General features: G+C 43.1%; 1 protein-coding gene across 1 annotated transcript in view; it reads right to left on the bottom strand.

Annotated features, from left to right (window-relative positions):
- The window catches only part of COLEC12 (collectin subfamily member 12), a 185224-nt gene that overhangs the window by 27236 nt on the left and 137864 nt on the right, over nucleotides 1-20124 (bottom strand). The window contains exons 3-5 of the mRNA XM_055417125.2: nucleotides 12441-12563; nucleotides 2833-2931; nucleotides 728-1774 (exon numbers count right to left, since the gene is read on the bottom strand). Of these exons, the coding sequence (XP_055273100.2) occupies nucleotides 728-1774; nucleotides 2833-2931; nucleotides 12441-12563 (1269 nt within the window). The remainder of the gene's footprint in view (nucleotides 1-727; nucleotides 1775-2832; nucleotides 2932-12440; nucleotides 12564-20124) is intronic.

Raw genomic sequence — 20124 nt, forward strand, 5'->3', positions numbered from 1 at the left:
ATATGGTAGAATGATGGTATGTGACTTCTGAGGCTAAAAGACATCTTGGCTTCCTTCTTTCTGTTTCTCTTGGATCATTTGCTCTGGAGGCAGCCAGCTGCCCTGCTGTGAGGACACTCAAGCAATTTCACATGATGAGGAACCAAGGCCACCTGCCAATAACCAACAAGCCCAAGAGCCATATGAATGAACCATCTTGGAAGCAGCTCCTCAGCCCCAATTAAAGCTTCAGAAGACTACAGCCCCAGGGCTTCCCTGGTGGTCCAGTAGTTAAATCTAGGGACATGAGTTCTATCCCTCTTCCAGGAAGATTCAACATACCTCGGGGCAACTAGGCTCAGGTGCCACAACTACTGAAGCCCCCAAGCACCTGGAGCCCACCCTTTGCAACAAGAGAAGCCACTGCAATAAGAAGCCCGTGTACCACAACTAGAGAGGAGCCCTACTTGCCGCAGCTAGAGAAAGCCTGTGAGCAGCAACAGAGACCTCCCTGCCCCAGCACAACCAAAAATAGATAAATAAGAAGACTATAGTTCCAGCTATCATCTTAACTACAAACTCATGAGAGATACTGAGCCCAAACCACCGACTTACATTAAGCTACTCCCGAATCCCTGACCCACAGGAACTATACAGTAATACAGGCTTATTGTTTTAAATTGTCGAGTTTTAGGGTCATTTGTTCTACAATCATAGATAATAACATAAGTTCAGAATTTCCACTTACCTTGCAAGATGGTAAAATTCTTGATGAGCTGACCATGCTTGGAGTCCACCAGCTTCATTTCTTCCATAATCACTGACAAGTTGGCCACTTCTGTGTCCAACCTTGACCTCATCAAATCTTGCTGCATCCTGAGAGAAACAGAATCCAAACGGATATTGGCCAGCGTGTTGTTCAGGGAGGTCAGATCGTCCGTGTGTTTGGTCAGCGTGTCCGTGCACGTGGTCCTGACTTCATTCAGGTTGCTGGTCAGTGTCCGCAGGTAGTGGGCTGTGTAGCTGATATTGCTGATGATGTTCACAATGTCTGACTCAAAGAGCTGGAAGCGCTCCTCGAGCTGGCTGAACTTGGCTGCTGTTCTGTTCTCTGCGTCCCTGTGTACATCCTGCAGGTCCTTCAGGTTCTGCTCGTTGGCTTGGGAGGCGGTGGTGATATTGTCCATCTGCCCTGTGAAGGAGCCGAGCTGGTTGTTCATGTCCTCCAGGGTGTCGTTGTTGGCTTTGGCCAAAGCGGAGTTATTGGCAGCCAGCGTCTGCAGGCTCTGCACCTTCTCCTTCAGCCAATCCGTGTCCTTCTTGGCTTGAAGAAAGACCTGCTGTAGGTTCTGGAAGTCGTTCTTGATGCGCTGGATCGCCTGGCTCGTGTCATCCACAGAGCGCTGCAGGTTTGTGATGAGGTTCCTCTGCTGCACCTGAGTCAAGTTCAGGTTGTTGAGGTTCATGATGACCACGTTGTGAGAGTACATTTGGCTCTGCAGGTTGCCCTGCAGCACGCTCGTGTCCTGCTGAAGATTCGTGACGTAGCCGTTATACGCCTGCAGGGTTTTATTGACGGTGGTGATGAGGAAGGAGTTATTCTCCAAAGTTTCCTTCAGTTGACTCTGCCGGTCCACCAGCGCGTCCCCGCTTGCCTGTAACTTCTCCAGCGTATCTTTGTTCTTGCTGGTCTTTTCCGTGATCTCACGAAGTTGCTGACGGAGATCCAGGATGTCCGACCTGAAGGTGGAGAGTTCTGAGTTGGTGCTGAGCGCTTTCTTTCCCGTTTGGTCCCCTGGAATCAGACACGTGTGTTACTCAGGTTGGTGAGATGGAGACGTGTTTGGGTGAGGTCACAGATTCCCAAGAATAAAATAGTTTTATTCCTAACTGGAATGTGCTCTATTTCGGACAGAAAACTTGTGTGATGTGCTCACTGCATGCATTAGTAAAATCCACATCTCTGTTAGACTTGGGTCCTCAGAAATTGGAAAGGGTGCAGAATACCAGCACAGATTAACTTGGGTGAACACTTTTCTCATGGAAGGAGGGGAATTTACTTGTTTCTAGAGCACTAGGAAGGATGACAAGAAGGCAATAACCTTCTATTTGTTAAGTTCACCAAAATTATTCTTTTAAAAATTGGGGGAAAAAAATCACATAATAAAATAGGCTAGAATCTTCTATTCCTCAAAATCACCAAAATTCTTCTTTAAAAAGTTTGGAGGAAAAAAAGCACAGGATAAAATAGGCTGGAATCTTCTATTTCTTAAAATTAATTTCTACAATTATTTTGTGCAATTTAAGATATTTCAAATATGAATTTACCAAGCATTTTATAAAAGAGCTTTTGATAAAGGGTATTTGTGGTATTTCCCCATCAGGATTGATCTTCAGATTTTATTTGGTACACAATAGTATTTTTTGGGGGAGGGGATTCAACTTCAAAATTGGTCCTTAATTTTAAAATTTTAAAGCTTTTGAATTAAATCATGAGGAAAGATTAACACACAACATGAAAGTTTAAGGTCTTTCCAGGTGAATGTGAGTTTAGAGCCATGTCATTCTTGAAACAAAAACAAAAACTGTGGTCATTTACATAGAGTTGAGTTAGGGAAGCTGTTCCCAACCTCTGGGATCTAATGTCTGATGACCTGAGGTGGAGCTGATGTAATAAGAATAGAAATAAAGTGCACAGTAAATGTAATGCACTTGAATCATCCCCAAACCATCCTCCAACCCCCAGTCAGTGGAAAAATTGTTTTCCATGAAGTCAGTGTCTGGTACCAAGAAGGTTAGGGACCGCTGAGTTATAGGGATTCGACTTCATAGTTCACTCTCATTGCAGATTACCTAATTTTTTCAGGTCGCTTTCCACTGCTGTGAGCTTGTCATCATAGGTTTGGCGAGATGTCTCCATGCCACCTGTAACATTGTCCATTTTCTCTACAACTAAGATTTGGAAATCAATGGATTAATGCACATACCTGCTCACATTTTATCTTTCAGTTTCAACAAGAGATCATTTCATGACAGAATAAAGGAAACAGAATAAAACAAAAAGTATAAATGAAATCAAATCTAGGGGAAAAGCCACTCTTTTAGGAAAATAAATAACGTACTTGTTGCAAACCCCAACGGCAGTTTAGTTGGTTGAGAACTCTAGGTTCTTAGCTGTTCTCATGATTATGTAGTGCCTTGGGGACTCTAGAAATAGTTTGCTGCTGCTAAGTCACTTCAGTCGTGTCCAACTCTGTGTGACCCCATACACGGAAGCCCACCAGGCTCCCCCTTCCCTGGGATTCTCCAGGCAAGAGCACTGGAGTGGTGTGCCATTTCCTTCTCCAGAAATAGTTTAGAAGTCACTAAATTTTTTTGTATTATAAAAGTCCTCAATCTGTATTATCATTTATATTAACTTCCATAGGTGGAAGAATAACACTGTAATTTATTTACAAATTGTGTCACTCAGACTCCCTGCCATTCTTGGCAGGTGTGACTCACTTATCTGCAAGGAGATTCCACAGCAAGGAACATCTAGCTCAAGTTTATACATAAAGTCCTAGTAAAAAGATGCAAAGTTAAGGCCACTCTCTGTCCTGAGTTCACCACTAAGGCCTGACAATCTGCTTCTCCTTAGTGACATGTGAATCTTTAACATTTCACAAGAAGATGCCTAAATGGGTTTCCAAATAATAATAATTTCCCAAGAAGACTTTTCCCCCAGCATTTTCCTGACTGTATATGATTGGAAAAGTTAGTGATGCAGTGTTAAATGAAAGCCACTGTTCTTATTCATTCTCAGAAGAATTAATTCTCTATGGTTATAAATTTATCATTCTAAAATGTCTAGGAACTGTCTCCTAAGGCAAAGGAAGTAAAAGCAAAAATAAACAAATGGAACCTATTTAAACTCAAAAACTTTAGCATAGCAAAGGAAACCACTGACAAAATGAAAAGATAACCTACTGAATGAGAAGATATTTGAAAATGATATGATTCATAGGGGTTCATATCCAAAATATATAAACAGCGTATACAACTCAATATCAAAAAACAAACCAATTTTAAAAATGGGCAGAAGACCTGAATAGACATTTTCCCAAAGAAGATACATAGATGGCCAACAGGTAGGTGAAAAAATGTTCCACATCACTCATCACAGAGAAACACAAGTCAAAACCACAGTGTCAGAACCACAATGTCTCACACTGGTCAGAAAGTCTACAGATAACAAATATTAGTGAGGATGTGGAGAAAAGGGAACCCTAGTACACGATTGGTGAAAGTGTAAATTAGCACAGCCACCATGGAGAACAGTAAGGAGGTTCCTTAAAAAACTAAAAACAGAACTGCCACATGATCCAGCAATTCCACATCTGGGTATGGACCTGAAGAAAATGAAAATACTAATTTGAAAAGATATATGCCCTTCAATGTTCATAGCAGCAATATTTGCAATGGCCAAGATAAGGAATCAACGAAGTGACCATCAATGGAAGAATTGGATCAAGAAGATGTGGTGCATATATATACAATGAAATATTACCCAGTCATAAAAAAAGGATGAAATTCTGCCATTTGCAACAACACAGAAGGACCTGGGGGGTATTGTGTTTAGTGAAATAAGTCAGACAAAGAAAGATGAATACTGTATAATGTCACTTATATGTGGAATCTAAAAAAATAAAACATGCTAATATAGTATACATAACAAAACAGAAACAGACTCACAGATACAAAGAACAAACTAGTGGTTACTAGTTGGAAGAGGGGAGAGACAAGGCGGGTAGGAGATTAAGGGATACAAATTATGAATAAAATAAAAAACAAGGATATACTGTATAGCACAGGGAAATATAACCATTATTTTATAATAACTTTAAATGGAATATATTCTGTAGAAATATTGAATCAACTATGTTCGACACCAAAACTAATATTGTCAGTCAAATATCTCCAATAAAAATATAAAGTACACAAAGTGAAAAAATAAAAAAAGAAGAGCATGTCAAATAAGAGTCTCTCTCCAGAAGTGACTACCATGAAATCTAACCTCCAGCAGCTTGAGATCAAGGCTGACTGTCCCTCTTGATATCGACAGCTTTTGAAAAAATGATGACTCATTTTTTAAAGCATGGCTATGGTTTATATATTACTTGTGGGCCAATGGATCCAGTCTATTTTATTCAGGAAGACTTCCAGCCATGCAGGACCACGTGAGAAGATTCTTGGAGCTCTCGTCAAGGAGCAGATGTATGTTTGCACGCATCTGTGTGACCTAAAGTGAACCAGCCCCACGGCTCCCAGCACCTTCCCTGGAGAAGCTGGTTGTGCTCTTCCCCAGGCTTCTCCAGCCCAGCCATAATGATATGTGTGGCTTGCATCAAACACTTTCTCCCCCAAGCCTTTCCACGCATGCTTCTCCCCACCTAGAATGTTGTTCCAGGCTTCTTCCCCAAGCGAAGCCCTCCTTGCTCTTTAAGACTCAGCTGGTCACATCCTGTGGGAAACCTATGCTGAAGTTTATCTTGCTGGGGTCTCTCTCCTGATCACAGGACTCCCATCATAGTGTTGTCATGATTTCGCTACTCCAAGACCCCTTGTGCGCGTTTGTGCTATGTCACTTCAGTTGTGTCTGACTCTCTGCGACTTATGGACTGTAGTCCGCCAGGCTCCTCTGTCCATGGGATTCTCCAGGCAAGAATACTGGAGCGGGTTGCCATGCCCGCCTCCTGGGGATCTTCTCAACCCAGGGATTGAACCCGAGTCTCTTACGTCTCCTGCATTGGCAGGCGGGTTCTTTACCACTAGCGCCACCTGGGAAGTCCCCAGTACCCCTTAGGGCAGGAAAATTGGTGCTGGCTTTATCCCCAGCTCTTAGCTCAGTGTGTGGTGCATAGTAGGTATTCATCACAGATTTATTCATTACATTGTTTATTTAAATAAACAAGGATCTGCCTGTTGGCTGCCGAGGCCTGTGGAAAAAGAATCAACTGAGCTAGAGGTTATGCAAACAAACGTACAAACCAACCCAGGGAGGCCTTGGCATTGGCAATGAGCATGGCATTTAGTTGAATAATTATCTTTTTTTTTTTTTTTCAAGAAATTACTATATAGACCCAGAGATACAGTTAAAATAATCTGAGGGTTGTCTGACAGGCATGCTTATTCCTAGAAACTCCAAAGAACAAAATGTTTCATCTGCATTTTAGCAAAGCTACCCTTAAAAAAAATAAAACATGGAATGTTTACAAGTTTAGGTTCAGTTTTGATTCTCAAATCAAAACACAAGCCTCAGTCTGTCCTTAAACCACACACAGGGACCTTAAGTCCTGCCCCTTTTTCCTGGAAGCCAGAGAAACCTCTGAATACGCTGACAGGCAGTCATTTTCAACCCTCTCCAATTTGTCTTTCATTTTACTTTTTAAAAACCAGAACTGTCATAGGCAGATCATTCAGGTTTGTACAGAGTAAAAGAAATAAATGCATTCACTTAAAAAATCTGTTAGGTTTCTCTTGGGTGCTAGAAAACTCTTTGCCCCGCCCACAAGGGCTAATGAACTGGTTGTAGGCACCAGGGCGGTGTATCTGTGTTTAAAAATAGGATTTGGATATAAAGCTGCAAACTTCAGGGTTGCAAAGCTGGCGGCTTGCAACTGCTTAAAAATGCTAGACTGATGGAGACCAGAAGTAACATTTGCTGTAATAACACAAAGCATTTTCACCAGTTTTTATTCTTAACTCATTAGCACAAATTCTCAGTCAGCAAAATAGTGGAAGACATCCTCTCTGACCCTAGAAACTCCCCGTCTTCGGAGGGAGACCTCAGTGTGTAGATTGTTCTCACATGAGGAAAACAAACAGGGAACACAGAAGGAACACAAGCAGTCTGTTTTTTAACATGGTCCCCTTTATTAGAAAGTGTTTCCGGACAGACTTTTATCTTCAAAGTACTACTTTAGGTGTCATATATATGACACATTGCCCCTCTTCAGGTACCCCAAAAGCTCAATTCTCTAGGATAATCCAACAATAACACCTTTTCTATAAAAGTGCTTGTTTTTTTTAATTATTTTAAACTGAAGGATAATTGCTTTATAATATTGTGTTGGTTTCTGCCATACCTCAACATGAATCAGCCATAGATATACATATGTCCCCTCCAGGGCTTTTTTACTTTTTTAAAATTTATTTACTTGTGGCTGCACTGGGTCTTGGTTGCTGCTTGTGGGCTTTCTCCAGTTGCGGCAGGTGGGCTTCTTGCTGTGGTGGCTTTTCTTGTGTGGAGCATGGGCTCGAGATCATAGGCTCAGTGGGTGTGGTACACAGGCATAGTTGCTCCACCGCATGTGGGATCTTCCCGGACCAGGGATTGAACCCGTGTCCCCTGCATTGGCAGGCAGATTCTTAACCACTGGACCACTAGGGAAGTCCTATAAAAGCCCTTGATCTGGGCCACTAACCTTTTCCTCCCTTGTCTTGATTCCACCCATTCTTTAAGGTCTACTCTGAATCTCACTGGCCCATCGTGCTAAGCCTTCCCTGATGATCCGATTCCACACCAACGGACCCTGTATCTGAATGGCAATAAAATCAGCCTCTACAGATTGCCTCACTCTTTCCAAGGTGTATCACATCACCATTGCAGTTAATCCTTACGACTACTATTTCACACATGAAAAAAATCGAGGCCCAGAGATGTCCAGTAACTTCCTTAGAGTCACACAGCTTATAAGGGACTAAGTGGGATTCCAGGCCAGGAGATCTAACTCCAACATCCATGTTTACTCTGTAATTCCACTTTGCCTCTCAATGAGTATTTCTTTTTCCTAAATATGGTTTCTTCCAAGAAAAATCCCTTGAGGAGAAGAACTGTGTCTTTTTTCCTGTTAAGAGGACCAACTCATGGTCTGCTAGTCTTTTTATTTTTTATGACTGGGTTGGGTCTCAGTTGCGGCACGTGGGCTCCTTGTTGCAGCACACGGGCTTCTCCCTAGTTGAGCTGCATGGGCTCATTTGCTCCACAGCACATGTGATCTTAGCTCCCTGACCAGGGATTGAACCCGAGTCCCTTATGTTGGAAGGCAGATTCTTAACCACTGGATGACTAGGGAAGTCCCAGGACTATGTCTTCTTTATCGTTTATACTCATTATTCTTAGAGGTCTACCAAGTACTTATGTTTGGGGCAAACATGGATGTGGAGGGTCCAGAGATACAGCTCATGACTGGGCCTCCGGGACAGGAAAGAAGAATAGAGTGCTGAGGTCCTGCCTGGTGCTCAGGAGGATGTCTACCAGTTTGACTATAGGAAACACAACCCTTCATTGGTATCTGGGACTTCCCAGTAATACCAGGTACACTCCTCTGGGATGTAATAAAGACATTTCTACCTTGAACACTATTTCAGGTTTCATTACAAAAATACTGTCTGGTGGGAGGGTGTTATCCTTGATTCTAACAACACCTACACAGTGTGGTCTGATGCTCAATGTGGTTTGATGTGGTTTGAAAGCCTGCTTACCCAGCTGTAATGCTACCTTGCAGAGCTGAGCAGCAAGGCAGACATCTGTGACTAGGAATGTTGTATTAGAGGAGGTTCTTACTGACAAAGATTCAGATGGCTGTCTTTCTTCTTTATCTGAAATCCCTTAAGGTAGCATCCTGCGGGGCAGGACCACAAAATAAGATTTTCCTGTTCAGGGAATGTTCCAGTGAAAAAACAGCCCAGAACGTAGAGGGTGGCTTCTGCCTGGATGATAAGTAGTCCAGGACAGAGGGTGCACCAAGCTGTAACCGTCCAAGAGTGGGCTTTTTGTAAGGTGGCTGACATGCCGCACGGTCACCGCTAGTGTGCTGACCTGTCTGGGTGACTCAGCAATCCTCTGACTTGTTCAGCAAGTTCTCTGGAAGGAACTTAAGTTATATCCTAACTTCTATCTGCATAAGTGACATAAAAAGAGAACTAAAGAACATTTGGGGCTTCCTTGGTGGCTCAGACAGTAAAGAGTCCACCTGCAATGTAGGAGATCTGGGTTCAATCCCAGGGTCGGGAAGATCCCCTGGAGAAGGGAATGGCAACCCACTCCAGTATTCTTGCCTAGAGAATTCCATACACAGAGCTGCCTTCTGGGCCACAGTCCATAGTGTCGCAAAGAGTCAGACATGCCTGAGCGACTAACACACACACACACACAAAGAACAGTTTTGAAGAAAACGCTATGGAGATGACTTTGCAAACTCTGATAAATAATGGAGTTTCTATTTTATTTCCTTCCAACTTCTCCTTCAGAGAAACCTCTTCCTTCACTGAATATTCTTTTTTGTTTCTTCCTTTTTTTTTTTTCTTAAAGTGGAATGAGTTTCTCCAGACTTCACAGAGATGTGTGTGAAGTAGGAACTTATCTTTCTGCCTCTTACCATGTTGGGTCACCAGAATCTTATCAACAAGAAAGAGGAATCACTGTTCAAAGTAAAGAGAAAACACATCTGGAAAATATCAGTATTTGAGTTCATCAAGGCTGTGTTTAAAGACAAGAACTGCATGTTGCATTATCTTTTTTGTCAGTAGACGCCTGAGAGATATGGGCCTTGGAGTAGAGAAAGAGGAATAAGAACACGGTCTTGCCTCTGACTTGTCTCACCCCCAACTTGTCTCACCCCCTCAATCTCATCCCCCTTTATCCTAGTGAGATACACCCAGAGGAGGCCAAGCGATCTTTGGGATTTTAAGCTTTCAGGGCCCTGAGTCACAGCAATTGCCTCAGAGGTCACTGGGTATCGACTGATTGCCTTTATAGAAGCCAGTCATAATTTACAATTACAATTCAACCATCCATCCATCTTCTCATTAATTCACTCAGTAAACCTTATTGGGTCCCAATTATGTACTATGAGCCACGTGCTAGTAGGAGCTTTAATAAACAAAAGCTAGCCTCTTGTCTTCTTGGAGCTTACAGTTTGGGTGGGGGGACAGACCCATTGGCCACAGTGATATAGTGCAACAGGGACTTTGTGCAAAATGGCACCATGGGGACCAGCAGGTGGGCACCCAACTCAGCTCTCAGGGGCTGCTTGCAGGACACGTGTCTGAGGGAGACATGAAGGGAAAGAAGGAAGCAAAAGTCATGAGAAAAAGGTGGAGAAGAGGGAAAATGTGTTCCAGGCAAATGGACCCATACAAGCAGGCCAGAGCCGAGGCCTTTCCACTCTCATAAAAACAGAGGATATACCTGTACTTTAAAAACAAACAAACCAACCCCCCTCCTTCAGATCTATCTGTATAATTAAAGATTCTAGACTTTTTTTTCCCCCAGAGGTAAAAATTACAAAATACCACATAGAGGTATTTCTTCAAACCTTTCTTATCTCTGTTTACTTTTGTGACATCACATAGTGCCCAGCCTTAAAGATACTGGTTAAATGACGGTTTGATTTTAAGCCTCTTTGAGTTCACTAGGAAAAGTTGTGGAGAAGTAAGTAATGACCTCAATAACCTAGTAAAGGAAGATAGCCAGGCTGAATTACCTAGGACATAAAACACCCTCCTTTTCCCCATTAGGTTTCCTCCCCCGTCCTCCCCCTGTCCAGCTTTCGCCATAATTTAATAGCCTTTCTTAACACTTGCTCTGTTAATCCTGGGCGAGATTAACTCATTGCAACTGGATAAAATGGCCTGGTAATTTTCCATATTTCCACTGCCCAAGTTCATCAGTCAACACACCATGGGAACACACACAATTTTCCATGGAAATAGGTTTAGAAGTGGACTCCATAAGCCTTGACTATATTATTTTTTAATATGCTTTGCCTTTCTCATGGCTAGAACTGTAAAAACACAGTTATGAAGAAGCAAGGAAGAGAGAGTCCTTTGGACTGCAAGGAGATCAAATCAGTCAGTCCTAAAGGAAATCAACCCTGAATATTCATCGGAAGGACTAATGCTGAAGCTGAAGCTCCAATACTTTGGCCACCTGATGCGAAGAGCCAACTCATTGGAAAAGACCCTGATGCTGGGAAAGACTGAAGGCAAAAGGAGAAGGGGGTGGCAGAGGATGAGATGGTTAGATGGCATCATCAACTCAACAGACATAAGTTTGAGCAAACTCTGGGAGACAGTGAAGGACAGGGGAGCCTGGCGTGCCGTGGTCCATGGGGTTGCAAAGAGTTCAACATAGCTTAGCAACTAAACAACAAGAATAAGGAAGAGAGAGATTTAGCCACTTTACTGGGCCCAATCTCAGAACAGGTGGCTCAGTTAGATCATCTTTGCTCATCCCAAGCACCTTGAAGAATGGCACCATTACTGTCCTTTTACAGGTAAACAGTCAGTAACACTGAGAGGTTACAATTCACACACAGGTTACACAGCCACGCAAGGACTTAGCGTAATTCCTGGCACGTCAACGAGCACTTAATAAACACTAGCAATTGCTCCTCAAATGGTGGACTCAAGAACTGGACAGAGGCCATTCTCATTCCAGTACACTGTTGTCTCAGGAAACCACTAAATCCTGGAGGACAGTGGGAGGAGTTACATGTTGGAGGGAATTCACTTTGCATCTTTCTGTCCCCAGGTCAAATCGAAGGGGCAGGGAACAGAGATGGGAACGTGTGGAATTCTCCACTGTTAACCTGTCAGGGTGAAGATGAGCAGACCCCATGTCTGCCTCTCTCGCTGAAACCAGACGACACGTCTGTTTCACGTGTCTCTGTGAGGCTTCCGTGGCTGTTTTCTATAAAAGGGTTTACACAGTTCGTGATTCTGAATCAGGACACCTTCACCTGTGGTGTCTCGAATGCCCGTGGGGGTGGGGAGAACCAACCCACTTTATCTGCAAGTCTGGGGGATTCAGGCAAAAATCCTGCACCAGTCTTAAACCAGACATGTTCAAAGAATGTCTGATAAGTCATAAAGCACAGCTGAGATGGTGGTGCCATCTCTGTGTTTCATTTCTACAGGGCAGTGTTTTCCTGGAGTTAGATAAACAACAGTGACCACAGTAAATGTGCTGAAGAGAAAAAACGGGAATTTTAAGGCCAGTCCTCGGGTGACGTCAGTCATGTCTCTGGAGGTCTTACCCTCTGTCAATAGAGTCTTCCTGTGTGCTGACTCCAGGGATTTTGTGGGGCCTCTTAAAGATAAGATGAAAAAAGACAGAGGAAGAGGGAGTATCTGGAAGTAAGTAGGAAAAAGCAACAAAGAGGGAAAAAAAATTACAACTCATAAAAGGACCATGATTATGGTTGAAATGACTCAAGAGGAATTGCTCCTTCTCTCCTTTCAGATTCCACAGCTATAAGAAGCTCAAGACATAAAGATGGAGCTTCAGAGGTTTAAGTTTTGCATCTGAATTGTATTAATGAACTACTTCATGCCTGCAGATGCGCTTGTGTTTTCAGGTGTAAATGAACGAAAGGAGACTTGCTTTTTAGAAGGAAAAAGGAAACAGTACTTACCTTTGTATCCCAAAATGGCTACTGTGATGGTAAGCAAGGCACATAAAATGTATAATAATATGATAGAAAGCTTCAGTGCCCAGTTATTTTTACATTTGGTACATTGTGTTCCTTCTTGAATACCTGTAAGAAAAGGCAAATCTTAGCAACAGTAACCAAAAACACCATTTCAGAAGTCAATTTTTGCATTTTGGTTTAAATACTATAAGAATATAGATTTCACATATGCCTTTCTATAGGTTGAGTGGTATTTTAAAATTAAACATACTCATTGCTTGAGCAACACATTTAACACAACTTAAATATTGCCATTATGTTATTATAAACATATTTAATGACTTGAAAATAGCACAGAACTTTGTTTCATAGAACAGTTTTCAAATCATATTCCATTATGATAAGATCTCTATATGACAAAAGACAAAACACTCAAATCTACCTGTTTCAGCCATTGTTGGACCAACAGTAATTCAAACACAACTAATCAAAAAAAAAAAAAAAAAAAAGCGGCTTTTCCCTTGACGTTTGTTTCAGTGGTGTGCTTGAGTTAATTCCTACTGTTTTCAAGAGTGACTTGTCAAATTTGTAGGAATTTGGGGAGCTGGTTGTTAAATTGTTGGCAGCTTGAAATCAACCCTGAAGGGACTATTTACACTATGGAAATTTGCAAACACTATACATGATGCCCTCACACATCCCAAATTGGTTTACCAGCATGCCACTGGCTATAATGTACTATATAACTTAATAATGTACTATAACTTCCTATAACAGAAAATATAGGTAATTTTAGGATTAAAATGCTCAATATATAACCACTTTTGTACATTACATATATGCAGAAAACAGACACCGACCCTTATTTAAGTTATCACAGTGATATGAATAACAGCTAGGGAACAACCCAGAAAAAACAGACATTTCTGATGAGAAGAGGTACATTTTTATTGCTCACAGTTGAACTGTTTGAAAAACACTCTAGTCTAAGTGGTAAACCACCATCACTTCTGCAAGGGACTCCAGAAACTAACCCATAAAAAGGGAACTTGCCATAGTTTTATTAGAAACACAGAAGACAAAGGCTCTGGACACTTTAATGTGAAAATCACATTGTAAGGCAAGTCGGGAGAGTCCTCCTTGCCCTGACTGGTTTTCCTATGTGCATCTCACTAATAGCGTCCCCCAGGAGCAATAGCACATAAAGGACTGATCTCCTAGAATTGTGCTCAATAACTTTCGATGGATAAATTGTGAAGATTAAGCCACAGCCAAAGTTCCTCCCCTTTGGTTTGTAATTTTACGCCTAGTGCCCTTCTTCAGTGAAAAGAGTCCTTCATCTGTGTTTAATGCAAAATGATGAGAGAAACAGCATAGAACAATGCCTCAAATTTAACTTCCAGGGTTTAACCAATCCCTCCAGGGTTCTGGGTTATACACCCAAGGGGTGGGGGTTCAAGCTCTCTGTTCCATGGCTTAGAGCAGTGATTCATGGCTTACAGCAGTGATTCTTCAACTTTCTTACTTCCATCCCTCAATACTACCACCATCCCATCCTACTGGATTCACTTGAAGGGCTTGTTAAAACACAGCCTTTCTAATTCAGGAAGTCTGAGAAGGCGCCTGAGAATCTGAATTTCCAACAAGTTTCCAGGGGCTGCAATGCTGCAGGTCTGGCTGCTGTGCATTAGAACAGTGCTTCTCAAAAAGTGCTCACACATCATGCTGAAATGCAGATCTGATTCAGTAGGTCTGACGTAGGAGCTAAGACTCTGCATTTCTAACTAGATCTAGGAGATGCTTCACTGGAGGAACACATTTTGAGGTGCTAAGGTTTGTTTTAGGAGATGGTCGTGTTGGATCAACCTTTGGTTAACCAGTCCCTTGAAGGTGAATCTTTAAAATCAGACTCATTGATCAAACAGCCCTAGAGTTAACCAGCTTCTCAGTATCGTGTTTTTCTCGCTTCTTTTTCTCCCTTCCTTTCCATCCTCTCTCATCCATTCCCACCTGGATGTTTCAGTGCCACCTCCTGTGTCCAGAACTGCCAAACCAGATCTCCAACTTCCACCCAACTTATTTCCATCCCGAAATACTACCACCATCCCAATCCTTCAGGTACTCAAACTCAGACATCTTGAAGTCTTCTCTTATAATTATTCTCTAATTCAATCAACCACCAGATATTTTTAATCTTCCTATCGTTGCTTTTGTCATGATCATCTCATCTACAGTTTATTGATGTTCACTTACTGGCAACCTGTTCCAGTATTCTTGCCTGGAGTATCCCATGGACAGAGGAGCCTGGTGGGCTACAGTCCATGGGGTTGCAGAGAGTTAGACACAACTGAGCAACTAACACTTTCACTTTCACACTGATCTAGGGACTTCACATAATCACCCTTTAAGCAGGGAGCAAGAGCTGAAATGACATCCCACAGACATCACAGCTAGGATTTAAACCGGGGTCTGTCAGACTCCAAATGCCATGGTATCTCCCCTACATCACAGTGCCACTGCCTCTCTGGTCAAGCTTTCCTATCCATTTCCACGGCCCCAGTCTTAGTGTGAGATCTCATCTCAGCGGAAGATTCCTCTTCCATTCCCACTGGAATCCAGCCTCACCCTGTAACAAAACACTGCTGACCTCATGAAGGTGCCAGAAAGAAAAAAAAAAACAAAACTTTCAATGGTTCACTCTTAACTAAAGGATGAACACATACACACAACACATTCATCTGCTCTTATATTCTCTGTAATCTTGAGAGTTTAAAATGAAACAAAGTCCTCTTACACCCAGGCTTCCCAGGTGGGACTTGTGGTAAAGAACACGCCTATCAATGCAGGAGATGTAAGAGATGTGGGTTCGATCCCTAGGCCAGGAAGATCCCCTAGAGAAGGGCATGGCAACCCACTCCATTATTCTTGCCTGAAGAATTCCTTGGACAAAGGAGCTTGGCAGGCTACAGTCCATAGGGCCCCAAAGAATTGGACACGACTGAAGTGACAGTGCACATGCAGAGTGAAAATATTTTTGGGATTGGGAGGGGAGAAGAACAGGTAGAAGGAAATCAACCCTGAATATTCATTGGAAGGACTGATGCTGAAGCTGATGCTCTAATACTTTGGCTACCTGATGCAGACAGCTGATTTATTGGAAAAGACCCTGATGCTAGGAAAGATTGAAGGCAGAAGGAGAAGAGGGTGAAAAAGGATGAGAGGGTTGGATGGCAACACTGATCCAATGGACGTGAACTTTCGCAAACTCCGGGAGATGGTGAGAGACAGGGAAGCCTGTCATGCTGCAGTCCATGGGGTTCTGAAGAATCAAGAAATGACTTGGTGACTGAACAACAACAAAAGCACAGGTAGACCCCCAGACCTGCCGCATCTCATGTTCAGAAAACAGTTAACACGCTTTGGTGGCAACTGTAAAACACAGAAGGAGAGTAGACCCCAGGCTGCTGTGGAAAGACTAGATGACACTTTTATGGCTGATGTGAGGTTTCATTCCTTTTGGGTTTTAGGACCCTGGGAAGGGGGCGTGGGCGGTGAACTCTTCACATCTCTCCAGGGCTATTTCTTACATTCCATTAGAAGAGCCTCAGAAGATTTGGTCAGAGGGGAGATGATGGCAGATAACAGAATCTGGGGCTAGGGGGTTGCCTTGAGGTCACTTGGTCAAGCATCGTCCTGTTCCTGATGGGGAGAGTGAGGCCAGGTACAGCAGAATCAGAAAGAATGCATCCTGATTCCTGGTGCAGGGGTCCTTCCCTCCCCTGATTGCCATGCCGGCCAGCACTGGGTTTATCCCTGGACATTTTGGTCTGACAGCTCTGCTCCCAGACAGATGTCACTGGCCCACATGCCGAAGAGCAGGGTCACTTCCTTGTGACACACATTTCTCCTTGCTGACTCTATCAGCATTTAATCAACATCAGATGGCACCTCCCATCCCACTTGACACACTTTCTCTGCCTTGTTTTTTCTCCCTCCCAAGACTTATTTTTCATAAGAATTCTGTTTTATCTTTCCCTCTCTGCCCTCCGCTGGGAGGACATCTGGCCAAACATACGGATGCCTACTACAAAGAGACCCTGCTGGCTCACAGAGCTGGGGGACCCCCTCCTCCTTGGACCTAGATGGTCACAGAAAACATTCAAGAGAGATATCCCCCTGTTACCAGCCTTTGTAGTGTTTGTTTTCTTAGCATTACTTTCCAGAGATGGGGGACTTGATTCCCACTGCGAGGGGTAGGAAGGGCAGGGAATGGATCGAGGTGAGACTGCGGAGAAGAGATTCTAGCTCAGGAAGTGAAACCTGCATGCCCCTCACCACTGAGAGAGCCAGCTTATTACAGAGCCTGGCCCAAACAGCACATCTGCAATTCAGCAGCCCACAGACAGAACGTGTCTGCAGGATCTGTGCCCTGCCTCAGGCTACCCGCCTTGCTCTAGCCCCACTGAACTGGATTCTAGGCTCCTGTTCTGAATGCATCTTCCAGTGTCCAAGGCTGTATTATATACAAAAAACACTGGGGAAGCCAAAGGAAGGCAGAATGCCTCTGGCTCACTAACTCCTTGAGTATTCCGCGGAACTTCAGAATAGACCGACAACTTGGTCCCCAGTCCACAAACTCCAAGTTCCCCGATTCACCCTTGTTTCCAACAACACATTTGTTTAAAGTGAGAAGATGGGGGTTGATGGGGCCGCCGATCAGAGGGTGCTTAGCCGGTTGGAGAGAATACATTGAAACGCTGCGGGAATGATGGTGCAGAAGGCCAGAAAAATTGACCAGCAAAGAGAATTCCTTTCTGCTGTGGTTCTCCATAAAGAGCCCTCCCAAGTTCTGTGGTCCCAGCCCCAATCCAGTCTGTTTTTCTAATCTTTTTGGAAAACAAGAGTCTCTTTCATTATCATATTTTTCGACCATTACCAAAGGAGGGCTCTCTGTTAACATGGATGCGTACTGATCAGCAAGCGGCCTTCCTTGCTATGTGAAGGCTGGTGCCGTGGGCGAGTGCAGGGCACGTCCCAGCTGTCTTAATTACCATAAGTGTCCAGAGCTCAGTGGTGTTGCCATAAAGATCATATTACCACAGAGAAGCTTCAGAAAGCTGGTAGATGGCAAATTCAGAAAACCACAGGTTTTGATCTGAGTTGTTTTTTTTTTTTGATCTGAGTTTTGTAGTAACCTTTTCATGTGGTTTTTTTATAGTTATTAATCTACTTCCTGGTGGCATATATTCCCATAAGCCCATGAGAATGCTTTGGCCCTAACAGTAAAACTGATGATTCAAATTCATCCCTATGATTAAAATGCCCTGAAAAGCAACAAAACAGTAAGAGTGAACATCCTAGTTAGTTACTTGGATGTTGGGCAATATCACTAGAACAGAAGTTAAATACATTAGACATTTTATCCCATGAACAATTAGCTTTTCCTTATTATAAAGACTATTTACTAAATGATGGAATATGGGTTTAGCTAGCATTTTTTAAAAAAATTATTAATGAATATTTAGTTTCCAAAATACAAATCCCTGGAAACCTTACTAGGGGCTTCCCTGGTGGCTCAGATGGTAAAGAATCCTCCTGCAATGCAGACCTGGATTCCATACTGGGTGGGGAAGATCTCCTAGAGAAGGGAATGGCAACCCCCTCCAGTATTCTTGCCTGGAAAAATCCATGGACAGAGGAGTCTGGCGGGCTACAGTCCATGGGGTTGCAAAGAGTAGAAATGACTGAGCACACACATGGACACCTTACTATGCCAAATTTCTTAAACAATGCAGGGAATCGTGATAACAGGAGGACAAGAATTAAAAACAAAATCACTTTCTGTGCAAAATAAATAAATCCTCACCACATCTCTATATTCATAAAGATGTATTCAAATCAGAAAAATAATTTAGATGAGTTTTATGAATTTGAAATCTTCAGCATTCCTCCTGAGCTTATATTAATATTCTGCACATTTACTAAATGTATAGTTTCTTTCATTAATATTTTTTCAGGTATATTCATGGGGCTTCCCATTGATTCAGCAGTAAAGAATCTCCCTGCAATGCAGAAGGCACAACAGACGCTGGTTCAAACCCTGGGTCGGGAAGATCCCTGGAGGAGGAAGTGGCTAACCACTCCAGTATTCTTGGTTGGAAAATCCCATGGACAGAGGAGCCTGGTGGGCTATGGTTCATGGGGTTGCAAAGAGTCAGATGTGACTGAAGCGACTAAGCACGCGTCTATGTATAAAAAGGGAAGCCAGTTATGTTTTGGTTTTAACCTAAAAAGTATACATGCATTATTTGTTTAAAATTTATAATGTATACCTTGTCTGCTGAAAAAAGAATTGTTAAAGCCAAAAGCCAGATAATGATGCCACTCAGAACATACAATGTCTTCCAGGATGTATATAGTGTCTCAAAAGAATGCCATTACTTTCTCCTTGTAGTTTTACAATAAGAAATCCTTTATTACATGAACTGTAAACAAATGCCTTCAGTTCTGAGGAGAGGAATCCTCACCCCAGGGGGCAGTTCATCCATCACGTCTCTTACATCTGCCCCTTGTGCTGGCTGCTTCCTCCTGGCCCTCTTCCTATTCATTTCATTCTATGGGCATGGAGTTTATTGTCAACCCTCCTAATGATACACTTCAGCAGCCCTGACTACTTCATTATCAGCATCACCAAACAATGTCCTTCTGTGATCAGGCATTCAATCTTCTAATTAAAAGGACGCATGAAAATTTGGCTCCAGCTTGGGCCATTAGACTCTGTCGTATAATTGAGCTGGACACTTGGGCTGCACAGGTATTTGGAGGAAAGCCATGAGATATTTGCTTAGTGGATGAGAGTTTGCTCTTACAGCAAACGTGAAAAGGAATTGCTAAGGATGGTGGCCAGTCTAGAGGACACGATGTGTGCCACGTACCCCTGCCCAGCTACTTTGTTGTTGAATCGTGTCTGACTCTGTGATCCCCATGGACTGGAGCCCACCAGGCTCCTCTGTCCATGGGATTCTACAGGCAAGAATACTGGAGTAGGTTGCCATTTCCTCCTCCAGGGGATCTTCTTGATCCTTGGATCGAACCCTCAGCTCCTGCATTGGGAGGCAGATTCTTTTACCACTGAGCCAACAGGGAAGCCACTCCCTTTAATAACCTTGCCAAGCAGGACTTCTGATCCCAATTTATAGATATTTAGGAAAGTGGGGGTCAGCGAGGTTGAGTACCTAAGCCAGTGAGTGGCTGGGCTGGGAGCTAAACCCAAATGATCACAGGTTGCTCCTCCAAGGTTGCTGACCTCCAGAGGTGAAAGCAAAATAAAGCCAAGTGAAGTATGCCTAAAGAGATAAATCAGAGGAGGCAAACATGTTACACTTGTGGAGTGTTCTGTTGAAACCCAGGGCTGTAGAAACATCCTTTCAAATGCTGAGAGATGAGCCTTTCTCAGAAATGAAGAAACAGGGAATGAGATGGTTGGATGGCATCACTAACTCAATGGACATGAGTCTGAGCAAATTCTGGGAGATAGTGAAGGACAGAGAAGCCTGGAGTGCTGCAGTCCATGGGGTCACAAAGAGTTGGACATGACTGAGCCACTGAACCACAACAGAAATGAGCAGGAAAACTTCGTCTCCAGCAAGTTAACCATTACAGGCCTGAGGTTTCTACAGGCTATAAC

The sequence above is a fragment of the Moschus berezovskii genome, chromosome 28 (assembly GCF_049115385.1).
Source record: "Moschus berezovskii isolate FMDL1 chromosome 28, NW_MosBer_1.0, whole genome shotgun sequence".
Taxonomy (NCBI): Eukaryota; Metazoa; Chordata; class Mammalia; order Artiodactyla; family Moschidae; genus Moschus; species Moschus berezovskii.